The 18,901-nt window shown below is 38.6% G+C and overlaps 1 protein-coding gene and 1 long non-coding RNA gene across 2 annotated transcripts; both read right to left on the bottom strand.

Moving 5' to 3' along the window:
* Positions 1-1,432: 1,432 nt before the first annotated feature.
* Positions 1,433-2,632, bottom strand: LOC120109828. Its single transcript, XR_005510588.1, has 2 exons — positions 2,288-2,632; positions 1,433-1,598 (listed from the first exon to the last, which is right to left on the bottom strand). It is a non-coding gene; the product is annotated as an uncharacterized LOC120109828 (long non-coding RNA).
* Positions 2,633-2,977: 345 nt separating this feature from the next.
* On the bottom strand, positions 2,978-3,622 carry LOC120109827 (nicotinate-nucleotide pyrophosphorylase [carboxylating], chloroplastic-like). The gene is made up of 3 exons (XM_039123486.1): positions 3,419-3,622; positions 3,269-3,332; positions 2,978-3,179 (listed from the first exon to the last, which is right to left on the bottom strand). Exons 1-3 carry the CDS (start codon positions 3,515-3,517, stop codon positions 3,037-3,039), a joined length of 306 nt encoding a protein of 101 aa, XP_038979414.1. The 5' UTR covers positions 3,518-3,622; the 3' UTR covers positions 2,978-3,036.
* Between the last annotated feature and the right edge of the window lie 15,279 nt (positions 3,623-18,901).

Here is an 18,901-nt window from a genome sequence, read left to right as displayed (position 1 = left end):
GACGCTTAAAAGCGTCGTTAAAGGCGTGCCATTAGCTTTTTTCTGTTGCATATCTCGACGCTTATAAGCGTCGGCATTAAATTTTTTTTAAAAAAAAAATTTTGTAACAGTAATTTTTAAATACTCTGTGTACATTAAATTCTTACAAAACAATAGAAACAAATACACTGAATCACATATATAACAAAATATGAGTCACAAACAAGAACTTTGATTACATTCATATTATCATATTTGATTACATTGTGCTTCAAAAACATTCTAAAAACATACAAGTCAAATTCCTAAGTACACAATCTACAATATGTATCAAGTTTCCTAAATGAGAAGCCAACTCTCGAGTTTGTTTAGCGAACTTCGCATCTTGGACTACTGGGTTGTTAGTGCGCACAGGCGGCGAGCCACAGAAGAAGCCTGCTTAGTTGTTCATGTCTGAATCACCATCAGGATCATCCTGAGAAGGACCAAACTTTAAAAAAGTTGGATACGAAAACTAATAAATTAAGACTAAAATATCTGTTACATGATTTTGAAGTAGACGGGTACCTTGTTCAAGATAATATCAAGGATCTCCGGACCACAATCCCCTCTATGGACAGGCAAAATGCTGGAAAAAAATAAAACAGAATCAGGGAGATGCAACCTTGGCGCCGGCATTGTAAGAATATAACGTTGAAAAGATGAGGGCATTGCGTCATGCATGCTTTACGGGCTTTATCTCTTGCTGGTTAGTTCAAAGTTATTAACTAATATATGTTCACTCGATGCTGACTCATCTTATTGAAATCACTTTGGAGAAACATGAAAAAGAAAAAAAAGTTCCATCTGCAATGTCAAATATACTAAGAATGACAAATAAGGTCAAAATTCAACCAGCCTTCTACTTTAATTCAAAACTATAACATGAACCAAACTGGCACAAAATTTATCAACAATTATACGCTTTTTTCAGAAGCATTTTCACTGCACGCTGGGAGTGAGCATCAGAAGCATATTCATTGAATAAAATGTAAATGCAAGAAAGAATCACTCACTTGAAGATGTCTGCAATATCATATATGCAATGGCCTCTTGGCAGTGTATATGCCGGAAATCACCAAGCTTCCTTGACTGGGCCAATATTCTGGTTATGAAAATGTTGGCAAATCAGCATCCAACAATATGTTGCCAATCATACGGAACAAGGGTGCACTGAAAAACCTGGAAGTTCCTTTTTAAGGTTTTGTTCCCGATAGCTGGGAGAAATGGCACTGTAGCAGTTTGACTGAGTCTAAAATTAATACATGAGCACAATAAATACCTAACTTGCACTGTACCACCCTGTTTGACCAACAATAAAGAATTAATACATGAGCACAATTAACTACAACCAAAACACAAGGTACCTGTCTAGCAGTAAATAAAGTTCTGGGCTGCTTTTTTTTTTTTTTGGGGGTACAACAGCTGCAATAAGAAACAATAAGAAAGACATTTTTATTTCCCAACAGCAGCTTAGAGAAACAATTATACATGGCTCACATAGAGTCAATAAGAAAGACAAAAGTTATAAATATAATCTGCAAACCAAGAACAATGAAAGTGGTTGTTGCTGCCGTAATCTGCAAATCAAGAGTCAAAGCAAACGTATTAAAAACGCAAGATACACTATAGATGGAAGTCAAATGCAACAAGACTTTGCTATAATAGAGTCAAATTTAATCGCTCAGGAAGTTGAAAGTGTTATAAATATATGTAAAAGCTCGATAAGTTGATACGATGAGCAGTCCATGAAAATTAATTAGGCCGCTTAAGTCACTTTTCGTACCTCTTCAACCTATAAATTAGAAATCAAAAAGTAAGTGATTAATAAGATTAGCAAGAACGCTGCCACATTTTATCATTCAAACAAATAAGAACTTTTCACATGGCACTTGAAGAAAATACCATCACCACCAGTGCTCGTATATGCCCTACAATACATTTCTAGCCTTTCTTCTTAGAGAGAAAGAGATATTAATACTGCTAGTTTAGATGAGAACAACTTGGCATAGAGAAATAAATTCTTTGTCTTCAAGCTCCAAATAATTAGTAAGCACAGATGACTGAAAAAAATAAGAGGACATGAAAGCAGTGGAATATTAGAATTCAATCAAGGGATTTTTATTTTTATTTTTATTTTTTTTGTGTGTATGTGTGTGGTAAAAAGGATGTGGCAGCATGTCTATAGTTTTATTATGTTCTTTTGAGAAAGTACATCCATATGGATTAGCATTTGCAAGAGTATATTGACATGATCAGCGTCTTCCACCTGAGTTGGGAGGTCCCAAGAGATCATGTATCAAACCCCTGGTGGAGAACTGATATTATTTGACTACCAAATCCATCAGAAATTGGCATCTTGCATGGAACTTGATTCTGCTCGTCCGATGGTAAGGTATAGATATCCTATAAATGAACTGTAGTGGAAGTATTGTTGTTCCAACACATAACATCATGTTGAAGATTCCTTGGAATAAATAGGCAGTGAGGAAATTAAATGGACCATATCTGAAGGAGTGGTGGTAGTAGCTGTCTTTTTGAGTCAGTTACAACTTACAAGGTTGTAAGTAGTAATTTCTCAAGGCACTCTTCCAAGAGGAACTTCACCTATCAAGCCCAATACAGTCTTAGCTGCGCTGTCTTTTTGCCCAATAAGAACAAGTGCCCAAGAAGAATACATGAAGACAGTCCTGAAATAAAATGTTAATCACTCGATTGCAGTCATGTGAGAATTACCAAACAGCAAAATCTTCCCAGCATTAGCCTTGCATCCAGAAAATACATCATAACAATTATAAAAATGAGAATGATGCCATAAATCTGAACACATTAGATATGAAAGGCGTGACCTCAATTGATGGAAACCTGGTCTGGAAATTTATGTTTATGTTTTCTTTACAAATTCAAGATGGACTTTAAAAAAAAGGCAGTATAATTTCAGCTATCTTACCACACAACCCTAGCAAACCCAACACAACACAATGAATATGTGCATGAAGAACCATGCAAAATGTAAAGCTATTCTGATTGAGGCTGGAAAAAAGACCATGGAATATTAGTTGATACATGGAAAGCTACCTTGGTAAGTGTTGCTATTCCACTCATTCTTTGCATAAAATTGAGGGCAACCCTTTCTGCCACAATAATGCTGCATGCACATCCTTAACATAACAAATAAAAAAGAAAAATAAACAAGCATTCTCATGAGTATAATCAAAAGACCAAGTCATGTTATAATCTAAATTTTTACCATATACTTTGCCAAACTGCATGCCTTTGTGAACATAGTTTCCATCTTTCTGAGACCATTCAACCTATCAAATTATCCAGAAAAATTCTGCTGAATGAAACTAGCGAGCATTATATTGAATCTTGGAGAATTTATAGCAAGGAGTTATACCTTTAATGATGGATCAACCTCATTAAAAATCATCTCTGCAAAAGAAATTCCAGCAATGACCCCATCCTCCTTTGCAATGAAGTGGGCTTCTGCTTTCATGTCCACCGGAACAGTGGCTAAACAAGTTACATCCCCTGTCTCAATACAAAGAAAACAATAAGCTAGATAATCGTCATACAAGTTCTGCAGGACTTCCACTGCAAAATATTGTGCAAATATTCCACTCAAGAACAGAGTGAGAAGAATTTGAAGACCCCAAACCATACTTTCCCTGGTAGTTGAATTTGTTACTGTACTTGCTATTAAAGCACCCTACCACCTTCACTCTTCCCCCTACTGGAAGTGTTTCAAATGGACTACACACTATAAAAATTAATTTATTGACTAGAAGTAATGATAAATACCGTAGAGCACTTACATAGAAAATCTGAACAAGGATGAAACGTAAGAAGGAATAAAGTGCTAAAGCTGCTTTATGGTCGCAAAGACTCTGTGAACTTAATTTTTCACATTGATCAGGTAATATCCACATCAGGGTTGGGATGACTGCAGACTTTAGTGTAAATAAACTGCACAGAAAAAAGAAGCTAACAGTAAATAAATCGCAAACACATAAAAATTAACAAAGTAGCTGTACAGGTATCAGCTCAACCCCCTGTATGACTATAACTCGTTAACCATTAACTACAAGAAACACGAGATCAGATTGCTGTCGAGTGCAAATAAAATAGCACATAGATATCACGAAAATTAATGCTTGGGACAAATGCCCATTGTTTCACAACCAAAAAAGAAGTTTAATGAAAGAAAGAATTTGACCAGTGCCAAGAAAACCATCTTTGATAACCAATGTTTTCATTTCTGTTTGGTTTTCTTCAATAATCTAAAGAGATAACCACTTTTAAGAAACGAGAGAAGAAGAAGGGAACTGGAGTGCGAGGTCGACGGTGGCGGGGAAGCGAGATGGGGAGGCGATGGATTAATGTCGGCGCGGGACGCCGATCGGAGCTCGGAAAGCGAGATGGGGAGGCGATGGATTGATGTCGGCGCGGGGACGATGATCGGAGCTCGGGAAGCGAGATGGGAGGCGATCGGAGCTCGGGGACGCCGATCGGAGCTCGGGAAGCGAGATGGAGAGGCGATCGGAGCTCGGGGACGCCGATCGGAGCTCGGGAAGCGAGATGGAGAGGAGAGGAGATGGGGACCCTTTTGAATGAGAGGAGAGGAGACGAGACGAGACTTTTTAAGGCAGAGAGGGTTGGAAAGGATTTGGGCTACGACGACGCTTATAAGCGTCGTCGTAGGTCCAGCTTACCGCGACGCTTAAAAGCGTCGTCTATTCTAATGATGTATCGACGCTTTTAAAAAGCGTCGGTAAAATTTGGCGCTGATCAAGACTATCCCGACGCTTTTTCCTAGCGTCGGGAAAAAAGCGTCGGGAAATGTACCTTTTCCTGTAGTGTAGCCAGGCATTTTCTATTTGGATGAGGTTCATAGTTCATATTCTAGAGTGGGCAAACCAAAATGACTTGGGAGGATGAATGGATCTCCAAGCCTCCATCATAATATAGATTGAACATAGTCCCTAATATGTACAACATGCAGAACTTTTGTCATTTTATGCAATATAAAGGATGTTTAATATCACTTCCATTTCATGATAATATATCCTCACTTGCTCTTCGGAATAATTTGTTCTTAAACAGGGTAGATCTTTTATGTTAGTCTAAAGAGGTTATTGTATTCTTTTGGTGGCAGCTAGAAAATTTTTGTCTCAAAGATTTTTTCAGTCTTTTCTTTGATGGCTACCAAAGTCCTAAAAAGTTTTTAAGCTGCAAGTATCATTGCGACCGCTGCTAAAAGTTACAAATGGTTATAAGCAGCAGTGATTGTTTAGAAGCTGTTGAAATTGTTTTTAGCATTATCTTTTAAGATCACTGCTAAGACTCGCAGCACTCGCTATTGAAAGTATATGTTGTTCTAGTGCCACCCATTTACCCATTTATATGTGTGGATTGGTTCTTGTTCTAACTCTATTTTGTATTTTCCAACGTTCCAATTTTTTTGTGAGGCAAACCATTAAGCATGAAATTTAACCTAAACAATTTCGGATCAGAGGTTCGGTCTAGTAAATAGTTTACAAATATTAAAAAAATATAAGTATGGAATTGCAAAGTCCTATAACGATGATGAGTTGATTTTTTTTCAACAGAAAGGTGGAAGATACTACCACACAATTCATTGGAGATGAAATGGTACAAAAAGGTAAACATAAGAGAAAAGAGAGAAAATAAAAAAAAGAAAAAGAAAGGAAGTAGGTGGGTTACTCCAACAGCCCAACAAGTAAAAGCAAGCCAACTAAAGCCAAGCCCACCCATCCACTGCTGAGCCAACCAAGCTCCTTCCATTTGAACCATCAATGTTTCCCATCTTACTCCCATCTTTCCTGCTCCTGCTCCTCTCTTTACCTCATCCATGATCACATCATCCACAGCTCTTCCCCCTTCCCTTCATTTTCTCCTTCAGAACCAGGCTGATCACTTCAAATCTCTTCTCTGCCCATACCCTGTTGTCAAGGTTGTCAATATTGATGAAATTTAGATTACTTATCTAGATCTCTTCACCTACAGTTGCTTTCCTGATCTTTATTATTATTTTTCTTCTAAATTAACCAAGGAGCTAAATAGTCCATGGCTGGAGAGGAGGAGAGGTAGCTTCTTTGGTTGGATCTACAGATAAGTAGCTCTTGGATATGATTATGGAAGAGTGATGATGGACCAGTAAGGAAAAGAGTAGGAAAGCAAAGACTCGCTGAAGTGTATGCAAATTTACATCAGGGAATTTGCAAGAAAATGAAAGAGCCAGATCAATGGATCCATCTTTATTTGAATTGTTAAATAATTCGGCTAACAAGCTAGCTTGACCTTCTAATAGGTTGTAAAATACGTCTAAAGAGATAAAAAGACATGTTTGGTCATTTAGGCAACAATATCTTAAAGTTTGTTACCAAGAGTTCATTGTACCCCACTCATTTTATTATAGGGCTAAAGCCAAGTAAGGAGGGGCCGCATGCACTGATGCACACCCCGCCCCACCACACCCCCACCGGCACACGTGTCAGATTCGTCTTCGTTGCCTCTATTTCCATTATTTTCCAATTAGTTTTGGCATCTGCAGTATGCTTGAAAAGTAGGACAGGTTGCTATCGGCTAGAGTTTCAAATGGGCATCCTAAAAATTCTTTATTTTTCAGTAGTTGGTGTTTCCATAACATGGTCCAGCCATCTTATTTATCCCGAAAAAGTTTGAAAATAGATATATATGCAATAGAAAAATTTCCACCGACCTAAGCAAAGAACTATTACAAATAATGAAGAAAGTAATGGATCTGGGCATGGGCATTTCAATCTCTTCCACTAATACCAATTGATAAGGCAAGATATATGTAAGTTGGTACAATTGGTGGTATTGCTATATTCGGTATTTTAATAGATACTATGCTTATCTAACTTTTTTTTCCGAGTTCTAATCCCACATGCCAGGCTATAACTACTTTCTCGGAATCGACCATAGCTCATACAAAGAGCCAGCAAACCAAAGCTTGCCACGAAGCCTCTAAATCATTAACTAAAGCCCACCATGTGGCAAGCCTAGAAGCGTACGACTAACTTCAAATTTCAAAAATTTCCTACAACTACTGGCACTCAGTTGAAATCTCGAGCATTCTTTGAGGTTGTGCTATACAAACAGGCAGGATGCAATCCACATGCGAAATGCTCATACTTGATTCTCGAGATAGGTAGATGTCAGCCAATCCTAGCCAACCCACGTGCCTAGATTCTAAGGCGACAAGCTCTTTCCTCCTCCTATACAATCCACTCCCCGAAGGATCTTCCAGGTAAGTGCTCACATACCCTGACAGATCATTGAGGATCTCATCTATTCTCTAAGCATCATTCTAACTTAGGCATCGGAAGGTTTCTTGCCCGACACACTCCGACAAGAGGACTTTTTTGCCATTGTTGTTTCAAGTCGGAGCTTGACTGCAGGTCAGACCTCCAACGGTAGCTCTCTGTTGCCCAAGGTGACAATCCAAGAGGGGGGGGTGAATTGGTTTCTTTTAAACTTTTGGTGCTTTTAAAAACTTTCTTAATTAAGTGTGGTGGATGCTTTCTTAAGCTATTTGAGTGAGTTAAGCTAATGCAATAATAGAAGGTAAAGCAAGTGAAAATAGAGACACAAGCACAATACAAACACCACAATATATAGTGGTTCGGTGCTCTCCTTAGCACCTACGTCCACTCCCCAAGCGTACCCTTGGGATTTCACTATAATCACACGGATTACAGTTGGATTGTTTTCCGGGCTCACAATCCAAAAACCTAGTTGGTTTTACGGGCTCACCAACGAACCTATACACTTGGTTTTGCGGGCTCACCAAGAACCTTGTTGGTTTTGCGGGTTCACCAACGAACCTATACAACTTTGGTTTTACGGGTTCACCAAAAACCTTTGTTGGTTTTGCGGGCTAACCAAGAACCTTTAACAAAGTGTTTAAGCAAATGAAAATAAAAGATTTAACTCCTAAATGAGCATATAAGACAATATGAACAACAAAAGAAGAGTTTAGAAGGAAGTTATCGCTTTGAAGTTGCTTTGCTCTTCTTTGTCAAGGAAGCTTCACTCTTCAATGGGGGAAGGAGCTCTTGATGCCTCTTTGAATGTGCTCAATCCTTCCTTTTTTGATTCTTGGATGAAGCTTCTTGATGAAGGAGATTAGGGCTCTTTAGTATTCTTGTGTATTCTTTGATAACCTCTCAAAAGATATTTCTCTCTGATGAATAGTGCCCTTTAAATAGCCTCCCACCTTCTTTGGTCAAGCCCCATCCGTCAGATTTGAAAAACTAGCCGTTACACCTTGGAAAGGACAAAAAGTACATCTGCAGAACTAGCCGTTACTGTTCAGCCCGTGTTGGGTCGGCTCATCCTGTCCTTGGGTCGACCCAACTTGACCTTGGGTCGACTCAAACATTCCTTGGGTCGACCCTCTCAGAGAACACAGAAACATGAATTTCAAACTTCCTTCACTTGGGTCGACCCAACCATTCTTTGGGTCGACTCAAAGTCTCTTGGGTCGACTCAACTTCTTCTTGGGTCGACCCTCTCAGTATTCCAGAAGCATTTTTGTCTGTCTTTCTGTCTTCATTTGGGTCGACCCTCTCAGTTTGGGTCGACTCAAAGTTCTTGGGTCGACTCAACTTCTTCTTGGGTCGACCCTCTCAGTAATTCCAGAGAACCATTTCTGTCTGTCTTTCTGTCTTGCCTTTGGGTCGACCCTCTCAGGGTTTGGGTCGACTCAAGCTTGGGTCGACTCAACCACTGTGTGGGTCGACCCTCTCAGTAAATCCAGAGAGCATTTTTCCTTTGCATTTTGAGGTTCTTTGGAGGTTGGGTCGACTCATGCCTACCTTGGGTCGACCCAACTCACTGTTCATTTGTGCTGTTTTTGCAGGAGTGTGCCAGATGATTCCTTTAAGTCCGGGGTCGACCCAATCAACCTATGGGTCGACTCAATTCACACTTTGCTGCATTCTCAAGATTAGATCCATCCAAATGAACAAGACCATATATATTTTCAATTTAAGCATATGTACTGAGAGTAATGAACTTATAAATGAAGTATCAATTTAACTTATAGCATGCTTTATAATTTGTTAATCATCAAAATAACACTATCATCCTCAATCTCCCCCTTTTTGATGATTACAAAATAAAGAGTATAAGCCTATTGATACTTGTCTTTAAAATCAGTTTATAAAGGGATTGAATTTCTGAATTTCAGCTTTTCATATATATAAGTGAAATCTCCCCCTATATCATCAAAAGTTGCCAATTTGACTTTTTGAATGGCTCCCCCTTTCATTTATAATTCATTAGCAATGAAACTTCAAAAATTTGAGATAAAATGAGTTTCAGCTTATGTATCGGGGTGCGAGAGGTGCGTGCCAAATTCTGAATTTATATGTGCCAAATTCTGAATTGATAGAAATTTTTGATTTTGTGATTTCATTGTTACATTGCTCCCCCTTAGATATATAAGCTTTCTTATATGATTTTCAATTTGTTTGCCCATTTATTTCTCTTTTCTTTTCATAACTTCTTTACTCACTCTTTCTCACAAATAATACTCTTTCTTTCAAGTGAAATACTTTCTTTTCGTCTCTTTTATACTTTTCTCTCTCCTTTATATACTCCTTTATATACTTTTCCTTCTCTTCTCCTTTATATACTCTTTATCTTTCCTCTTCCCCTTTATATACTCCTTTCCTTCATAACTTCTTTTATATACTCTTTCCTCTTCTCTTCTCCCCCTTTTTGTCATCATCAAAAACATAGATATGGGAAAAGATGCAATAACGAAAAACTTCAGACTTCATTGATCAAAATAGGAACATTTTCATACATTAATTCAAAATAAGTACAATGTTCCTCAATCAAGATTTAAAGATATACGGAAAAGCAAGATACATAAGGAAAAAAGCAAGATACATATAAGAAAAGGCAAGATACATGAGAACTAGATTTCTAGCCTAGGCTCTAAACATAGATGCTAAGATCAGCCTAGGGAGAATCTAATGGCTGGGATCTAGTCCTCATCCGCCTAGCATAAGTGGCGAGGGGAGGTCGAGCCTGGTGAGACTGGGTCTGGCGTGGAGCACGTCGAGCTGGATGACTCTGTGCCGATATCTCTGACTCAGCAGCCTGTGGCACAGATGGTCCATGTGTCTCTCTCTCTCTCCTGAGTGCTCCAATCTGCTGCCTCAGATCACTGATATCAGCAGACATGACATCCAAGCGGGCGTCCAATCGGCTCGTGAGCCCGTCAGTAATAGTCCTCGCCTGAGCTGTCATGAGCTCTGTCATCCTGCTCCAGAAGTCATCCGTATCTGTCGGAGGAGCAGATGACGATGGTCCAGCCTCTGAGGGTGCAGTAGGATGATCCATAGGCTCCTCATCCTCACCCTCTGGTGCCTCTCCCTCTGGTGCCTCACCCTGAATGCCTGCACCAGTATGTATCCACTGCCCGTTCACTTTCTCATAACCCATGCGTATGAGTGACCGTGCAGTGTACGTGTCTGTGGGTGCAGATTCTTGAATGCTTCCTCCTCGAGAGGTAACCATGCTGACGGAAGATCAATGTAAGTATCATGCCATAAGGCAATGATACCCTGTTGCTGCTTATTACCTTTCTCATTTGCCTCAATATCATGGCCGGAAGATTTAGGGGAATCCCTAATCATGCACTCCATAACTGCAAGATCTCGCTCTGAGATGAGATCAATCTCCCGGTCTTCGGAAATAAAATTCTATTTATCATATTAGCAACAACCTCATCTCGGCGGAAAGAGAACTAGCTATTACCTTCTGAGAGAAATCGAAGTTCTCATTTTCCATGATCAGCTGAAGAGCTCTCATTTTGTTATCTGATCTTTCCGGAGTAGCTCCTGTGCAAGGTAGGTGTAGTAAGCTCACTCAAGCTCTCCTCGGATACACGGATCCGAACCCCTCTAACATCTGAAACAAGCCCTCCCATACCAGTCTTGAGGAAGGCGTAGAACTCTTGGACTAACCCGGGGTATATCACCACATCAAGGGAGCAAAGATACTCCCATCCTTGTCTTTGGATCCATTCCCAAATTCGAAATCCTTCTTGGTTGAAAAACTCCGAATGGATCCTTCTTCCGGTAGTAACCGGCCTCCCCGCAAATCTTGCAAGGAGCACTGAGGGGGAAGGAGGAGGAGGGACCTCCGCACGTGCCTCACGTGGTGGAGACACGGGAGAAGGCTCGGTAGGGCGCCTTTCCTCTTGTTGGACTCGGCTCACTCTTCCGGATCTTTTGGCTACGGCTCGTTTGGGACCCATTTCTCCAAGATCTTAAAGAAATCTACTGTTTGGAGGAGTTTGTGGAGATTGGAGAGTGGGGACAAGCTTTTCGGAAGAAGACAAAGGGCAAACAGTGCCCTATGATGTGCTCTCGGGCCCCCTTTTAACAGTGGGGTCCCGACGTTGGGTCGACTCAAGAATTTTCTTGGGTCGACTCAACGTTGGGTCGACCCATGTTCTGGGTTGGGTCGACCCAAGTGCAGAAATTGTTTTCTCTTCCTTTTTGCTTCTAAAAAGTTTTTCTTGCTTCCAATCCTTATAAGCTCTTTATGGAACATGATACATGAGTAAGAAATCTATAGATAACAAATTTGACTCATGTTTCATGGGATTTTTGAAGTTAGAGGAATGTATCATGAGACTACTAACTTCCTTCATATTCATTCAATAAAAGGATCACATATACCTAATTCCCTTCTGAGCATACAGAATCTATCTTCACTCAGTGGTTTTGTGAATATATCGGCCAATTGTTTTTCCGTGCATATATGCTCAATGCATACATTTCCATTTTGCACATGATCCCTAATGAAATGGTACCTTATTTCTATGTGTTTGGCCTTAGAGTGCTGAACTGGATTTTTAGTGAGATTGATAGCACTCGTATTACACTTAATAGGAATATTATCTAGTTTAACTCCATAGTCCTCTAGTTGTTGCTTGAGCCATAATACTTGAGCACAACAACTACCAGCAGCTATGTATTCAGCTTCGGCTGTGGATAGTGCTACTGAATTCTGCTTTTTACTAAACCATGATACTAAATTGTTTCCTAAGAATTGGCATGTGCCACTTGTGCTCTTTCTATCTAATTTGCATCCGGCAAAATCTGCATCTGAGTATGCAAGCAAATCTAGACATGAGTCTCTCGAGTACCATAATCCAATGGTGGTGGTTCCTCTTAAATATCTAAGGATCCTCTTAACTGCACTTAAATGTGACTCCTTAGGATCCGATTGATATCTAGCACATATCCCTACACTAAAACAATGTCGGGTCTACTAGCCGTAAGATAGAGCAAGGATCCAATTAGTCCTCTATAGAGCTTAATATCTACACTTTTCCCTTTTTCATCTTGTCTAGCTTACTAGTGGGATTCATTGGAGTGCCAATTCCCTTATGATTTTCATTACCAAACTTCTTCAGTATTTCCCTTGTATACTTAGTTTGATGAATGAAAATCCTTCTTTGGTTTGTTTGATTTGTAATCCTAAAAAAGCTTAGTTCTCCCATCAAACTCATCTCAAATTCTCCATGCATTAAATCAGCAAATTCTTTGCATAGAGTATCGTTAGTGGCACCAAAGATTATGTCATCTACATATATTTGTACCACTAAGATTTTTGTCCTTTTTTTTGAGAAATAGAGTTTTATCTACATTTCCTCTACAAAATCATTATCAATCAGAAATTTACTTAGTCTATCATACCAAGCCCTAGGTGCTTGCTTTAATCCATATAATGCCTTATGTAATTTAAACACATGATTTGGCAATTCATGATTTTCAAATCCTGGAGGTTGTTCTACATATACTTCCTCCTCAATAATACCATTTAAAATGCACTCTTCACATCCATTTGATATAATTTAAAGTCCATAAAACATGCAAATGCTAGAAGTAATCTAATAGCTTCTAATCTAGCTACAGGAGCAAATGTCTCATCATAATCTATTCCTTCTTCCTGATTGTATCCTTAGCTACAAGTCTAGCCTTATTTCTTATAACTACTCCATTTTCATCTAATTTATTTCTAAATACCCATTTTGTTCCAATTACTGAATTATGCTTTGGTCTTTCAGTTAATGTCCATACATTACTTCTTTTAAATTGATTTAATTCCTCTTGCATGGCATTTATCCAGTTAGTATCTTTTTCAGCTTCTTCATAAGTTTTAGGTTCTAATTGTGAAACAAAAGCAAGATAATCATTTAAATTTCTAAGAGAGATCGAGTTCTTACCCCTTGAGATGGATCACCAATAATTAAGTCTTTGGGATGTCCATGTGCATACCTCCATTCTTTTGGCACGTCTTGGGGTTGTGGTGGCACGCAATCTCTCCTTATCTTGATTTGGCGTCATCAATTTTTAACTTCAAAGTCGATAATTCCTGTATCATCATCAATAGATTTTCTTTCCTAGCAGACTCACTATCAGACTCATCAAATATATATTGACCGACTCTTCCACTACTAAGGTTCTTTTGTTGAATACTCTGTATGCCTTGCTAGATGTGGAGTATCCTAAGAAGATACCTTCATCTGACTTGGCATCAAATTTACTTAAGTCCTCCTTGCCATTATTTAAGATAAAACATCTACATCCAAACACTTTAAAATATTTTGCAGTTGGTTTCTTATTCTTCCAAAGTTCATAAGGAGTTTTCTTAGTTATAGGTCGTATTAAAACTCGATTTAGAATATGGCAAGAGTGTTTATAGCTTCAGCCCAAAAGTACTTTGGAAGATTTGACTCGCACAACATTGTGCGTGCCATTTCTGCCAATGTCCTATTTTTCCTTTCAACAACCCCATTTTGTTGAGGCGTTCTAGGTGCTGAAAATTGATGTGATATTCCATTTTAGTGCAGAATTCCTCGAAGTGTTGATTTTCAAATTCCGTGCCATGATCACTTCGAATTGCTACCAATGTGAGTTTCTTTTCATTTATGATTTTATTATATAGTTTCAAAAATTCTGAAAATGCTTCATTCTTATGTGCCAAAAATGAAACCCATGTATACCTTGAAAAATCATCAACAAAACTAGTCCATATTTCTTTCCTCCTAGACTTGTAGTTCTAGTAGGTCCAAATAAATCCATATGTATGAGTTCAAATGGTCTAGTTGTTGATACTACATTTTTCGATTTGAAAGGATGACTTAGTTTGTTTTCCAATGAACATGGTCCACATATTTTGTCTTTTTCAAAAATCAATTTTGGCACATCCTTTATTAATTCCTTCTTAACTAGTTTTGATATTAATTCCATACTAGCATGTCCTAGTCTTCGATGCCAAAGCCAACTAGTTTCATTTTCTTTTCTTCATTAGTAATTAAGCATAAACCATTTTTCTTGCCTAATTCATGAAGATCTACTAAATAAATTTCTTTGCCTTTGTCCTACAAGTACAATGCTATTATCTTTAGGATTTGTGATTATACATACAGATGCTTCAAATGTAACTTTAAATCCTTTATCACAAAATTGACTTATGCTAAGAAGATTATGTTTCAAACCTTTAACTAATAAAATTTTTCTATAAAAAGATGGAGCAATGAAAATTTTACCCTTTCCAATGATATACCTTTACCATTGTCTCCATAGGTACTACTCCACCTTTCTTTGGTTCCAAGTGACAAATTGATCTTCGTCACCGGTCATGTGTCTTGAACAGCCACTATCTAGATACCATCGTTTTTCCATTTTATCAGCTGCAAGACACACCTGCAATCAAGATCAAGAAGAAACTTTAGGTACCCAAACTAAGTTGGGTCCTTTAGGGTTAGTACTCCATGTTCCTTTTGGAACCCAAACTTTCTTAATCTTTTGTTATTACTTGATTTGTTTTGACTAGACTTTCTAAAGTTACATTCATATGCTCTATGTCCTATCTTATTGCAACAATAACAAGTAATATTTTCATTTTTAGCTTTTACAAAAATATTCTTTAAGAATTTTTGTTTTGTATTTGTTCTATAACCTAAACCGCCTTATCATATACAGCTTTTGGCTATCAAGATCAAATTTAATTTGTAGAACTAAGAGTAAATTTATATCCAAAGATTTATATTTTCAGCATCTTCTTTTAACTTAATATTTTCAGCAATTAGATTTTGGTTTCATTTTCAAGTTTCCTACTTAATGTTTCATAGTTATGAGACAGTTTTATCTTATCTTTAATGAGAGATTGATTTTCTTCTTTTAGAGCTTATTTTATTAATTACTTTCTTATGTTCTTCCATGAGTTCTAAGAAAGCATCATGTAATTCATCAACAGTAAAATCACAGTCAAGTTCAGAATCTACCTCATCGTCATTGGCCATATGACATATTTGGGCCGTGTCTTGATGATCTTCGTCCTCCGAACTTGATTCCTCACTCTCACTCCAATCGGCCATAAAATTCTTCTTTTTCAATTTTCTTGCCATCCACTTCAAATCTGGGCAATCTATCTTATAATGCCCGGGTTTGTTACACTCATAGCAAATGGGGTTTCTTTCTCTTTTCTTTTCCTTTTCTTTATCCTTACCCTTCTTTGCTTGAGTTACCTTTAAGAAGGGCTTCTTTTATGGAATCTATTTTACCTCTCATGAATTTTCTGAATTTTCTCCCAAGCACTGCCATCCCTTCTCATCAATATCTTCATCATCATCTGAATCTTCCGATTCAGTTGTTGTCTAGGGGTGGTAGTCTTTAGGGCAATGGCTTTCTTCTCTTGACCTCATCTTCTGAATTTTGCCTCATTGTCAACTCATGGGTCATGAGTGATCCTAGAAGCTCCTCTAACTGCAGTGTGTTGAGGTCCTTTGCTTCTTGTAGCGGTTACCTTGGCCTCCCAATTCCTTGGTAGAGACCTGAGAATTTTACGCACCAAATCAGAGTTAGAATAAGATTTCCTAAACTTTTAAGCCCATTTATAATATCAGTAAAACGAGTAAACATATCAGTTATGGACTCAGTAGATTCCATTTTAAACAGTTCATACTTTTGTACTAATATGTTTATCTTGACTCCTTAACTTGATTGGTCCCTTCATGTGTGACCTCAAGTCTATCCCAAATTTCTTTGGCGTGAGCAAGTGGATATTCTATTAAATTCATTTACATCTAAAGAGCAATAAAGTATGTTTACAGCTTTTGCATTTAACTGTGCTAATCTTCTATCATTTTCATTCCAATCCATTTCTGGTTTGGATGATAGTGCCTCTATTTAAGTGTGGGTGTGTGAGGTCCTCTAGTGATGATTTGCCATAGTTCATAATCTGAAGCTTGAATGAATATCCTCATTCTAGCTTTCCAATATGTAGTTTGTGCCATTAAATAGAGGTGGTCTATTTGTGGATTGCCCCTCACTCATTGCACATCCCACTTGGGTTGCATGATCTTTAACTCTTGATTGTTAGATCAATGAGCACTATTAGAGCACCTTGCTCTGATACCACTTGTTGCCCAAGGTGACAACCAAGAGGGGGGGTGAATTGGTTTCTTTTAAACTTTTGTGCTTTTAAAACTTTCTTAATTAAGTGTGGTGGATGCTTTCTTAAGCTATTTGAGTGAGTTAAACTAATGCAATAATAGAAAGTAAAGCAAGAGAAAATAGAGACACAAGCACAATCAAACACAACAATATATAGTGGTTCGGTGCTCTCCTTAGCACCTACGTCCACTCCCCAAGCGTACCCTTGGGAATTCACTATAATCTCGCGGATTACAGTTGGATTGTTTTCCGGGCTCACAATCCAAAAACCTTGTTGGTTTTACGGGCTCACCAACGAACCTATACACTTTGGTTTTCGGGTTCACCAAAAACCTTGTTGGTTTTGCGGGCTCACCAACGAACCTATACAACTTTGGTTTTCGGGTTCACCAAAAACCTTTGTTGGTTTTGCGGGCTACCAACGAACCTTTACAAAGTGTTTAAGCAAATGAAAAGAAAAGATTTAAACTCCTAAATGAGCATATAAGACAATATGAACAACAAGAAGAGTTAGAAGAAGTTATCGCTTTGAAGTCGCTTTGCTCTTCTTTGTCAAGGAAGCTTCACTCTTCAATGGGGGAAGGAGCTCTTGATGCCTCTTTGAATCTGCTCAATCCTTTCTTTGATTCTTGAATGAAGCTCTTGATGAAGAAGATTAGGGCTCTTTGTATTCTTGTGTATTCTTTGATAACCTCTCAAAAGATATTTCTCTCTGATGAATAGTGCCCTTTAAATAGCCTCCCACCTTCTTTGGTCAAGCCCCATGTCAGATTTGAAAAACTAGCCGTTACAAGCCTTGGAAGGACAAAAAGTACATCTGCAGAACTAGCCGTTACTGTTCAGCCCGTGTTTGGGTCGGCTCAACCTGTCCTTGGGTCGACCCAACTTGCCTTGGGTCGACTCAAACATTCCTTGGGTCGACCCTCTCAGAGAACACAGAAACATGAATTTCAAACTTCCTTCACTTGGGTCGACCCAACCATTCTTTGGGTCGACTCAAAGTCTCTTGGGTCGACTCAACTTCTTCTTGGGTCGACCCTCTCAGTAATTCCAGAAGATCCATTTTTGTCTGTCTTTCTGTCTTCCATTTGGGTCGACCCTCTCAGGGTTTGGGTCGACTCAAAGTTTACTTGGGTCGACTCAACTTCTTCTTGGGTCGACCCTCTCAGTAATTCCAGAGAACCATTTCTGTCTGTCTTTCTGTCTTGCCTTTGGGTCGACCCTCTCAGGGTTTGGGTCGACTCAAGCTTGGGTCGACTCAACCACTGTGTGGGTCGACCCTCTCAGTAACTCCAGAGAGCATTTTTCCTTGCATTTTGAGGTTCTTTGGAGGTTGGGTCGACTCATGCTTACCTTGGGTCGACCCAACTCACTGTTCATTTGTGCTGTTTTTGCAGGAGTGTGCCAGATGATTCCTTTAAGTGCCGGGGTCGTCCCAATCAACCTATGGGTCGACTCAATTCACACTTTGCTGCATTCTCAAGGTTAGATCCATTCAAATGAACAAGACCATATATATGTTTTCAATTTAAGCATATGTACTGAGAGTAATAACCTTATAAATGAAGTATCAATTTAACTTATAGCATGCTTTAAATATAACTTGTTAATCATCAAAATAACACTATCATCCTCACTCTCCATTCTAAATCGTGGCCTTGCATGACTGAAATAGCTCGTCGTCGAGCACTCTAGCATCTCTCCCACTCGGTACTTGGGACAGGCTGGTTCTCAGTGGCACCATCCTACATTAATGAACAAATTATTAGCATATGGCCTGGAATAGGCTTTAGTTCAAGTTAAACCATATTGCTTTAGGAAATTAACAAGGTTGCTTTGAATTCCAGGTGCATGCATTTTTCGAATGAAAGAAAAGTTTAGCCCACTAATTTTTATCAAGTTAACGAAATTGATACCAAAAGAGCCTTAGTTGAAAAAGGCTATGACAATCTTTTGAACAGAAAAATGGTATAGAAACTTGACATCTATACCAAATGGATACTTGATACAACGGGTGAGATCAATGGTTTTAATTCAATTGTGATGATAGGATCATAATGGATTGAGAAGGCGGAAATCCAAAGTGAGGCATACCTGATGCAAAACCGATGATTATAGGAAACATTGGCCATCTTGATACAGAAAATTGAAAGACAACAAAGTGGCCAACTTAGAGTAGGGTTGACAAGAAATGACCGACCTATCAACCCGACCCGTATCTGATCTACAATAAATAGGTTTGGGTTTGAGCTAAATAGGTTCAAGTCCTAAATAGGTCGATTCATTTTGACCTATTTACTAGACAAGTTGAATTTGGGTTCTAGAAACATGACCTGTTTAACACA

Source organism: Phoenix dactylifera, unplaced genomic scaffold (genome assembly GCF_009389715.1).
Source record: "Phoenix dactylifera cultivar Barhee BC4 unplaced genomic scaffold, palm_55x_up_171113_PBpolish2nd_filt_p 002895F, whole genome shotgun sequence".
Taxonomy (NCBI): Eukaryota; Viridiplantae; Streptophyta; class Magnoliopsida; order Arecales; family Arecaceae; genus Phoenix; species Phoenix dactylifera.
Note: the sequence above shows the minus strand (reverse complement) of the source record. Positions and strands in the feature narration are given on the sequence as shown.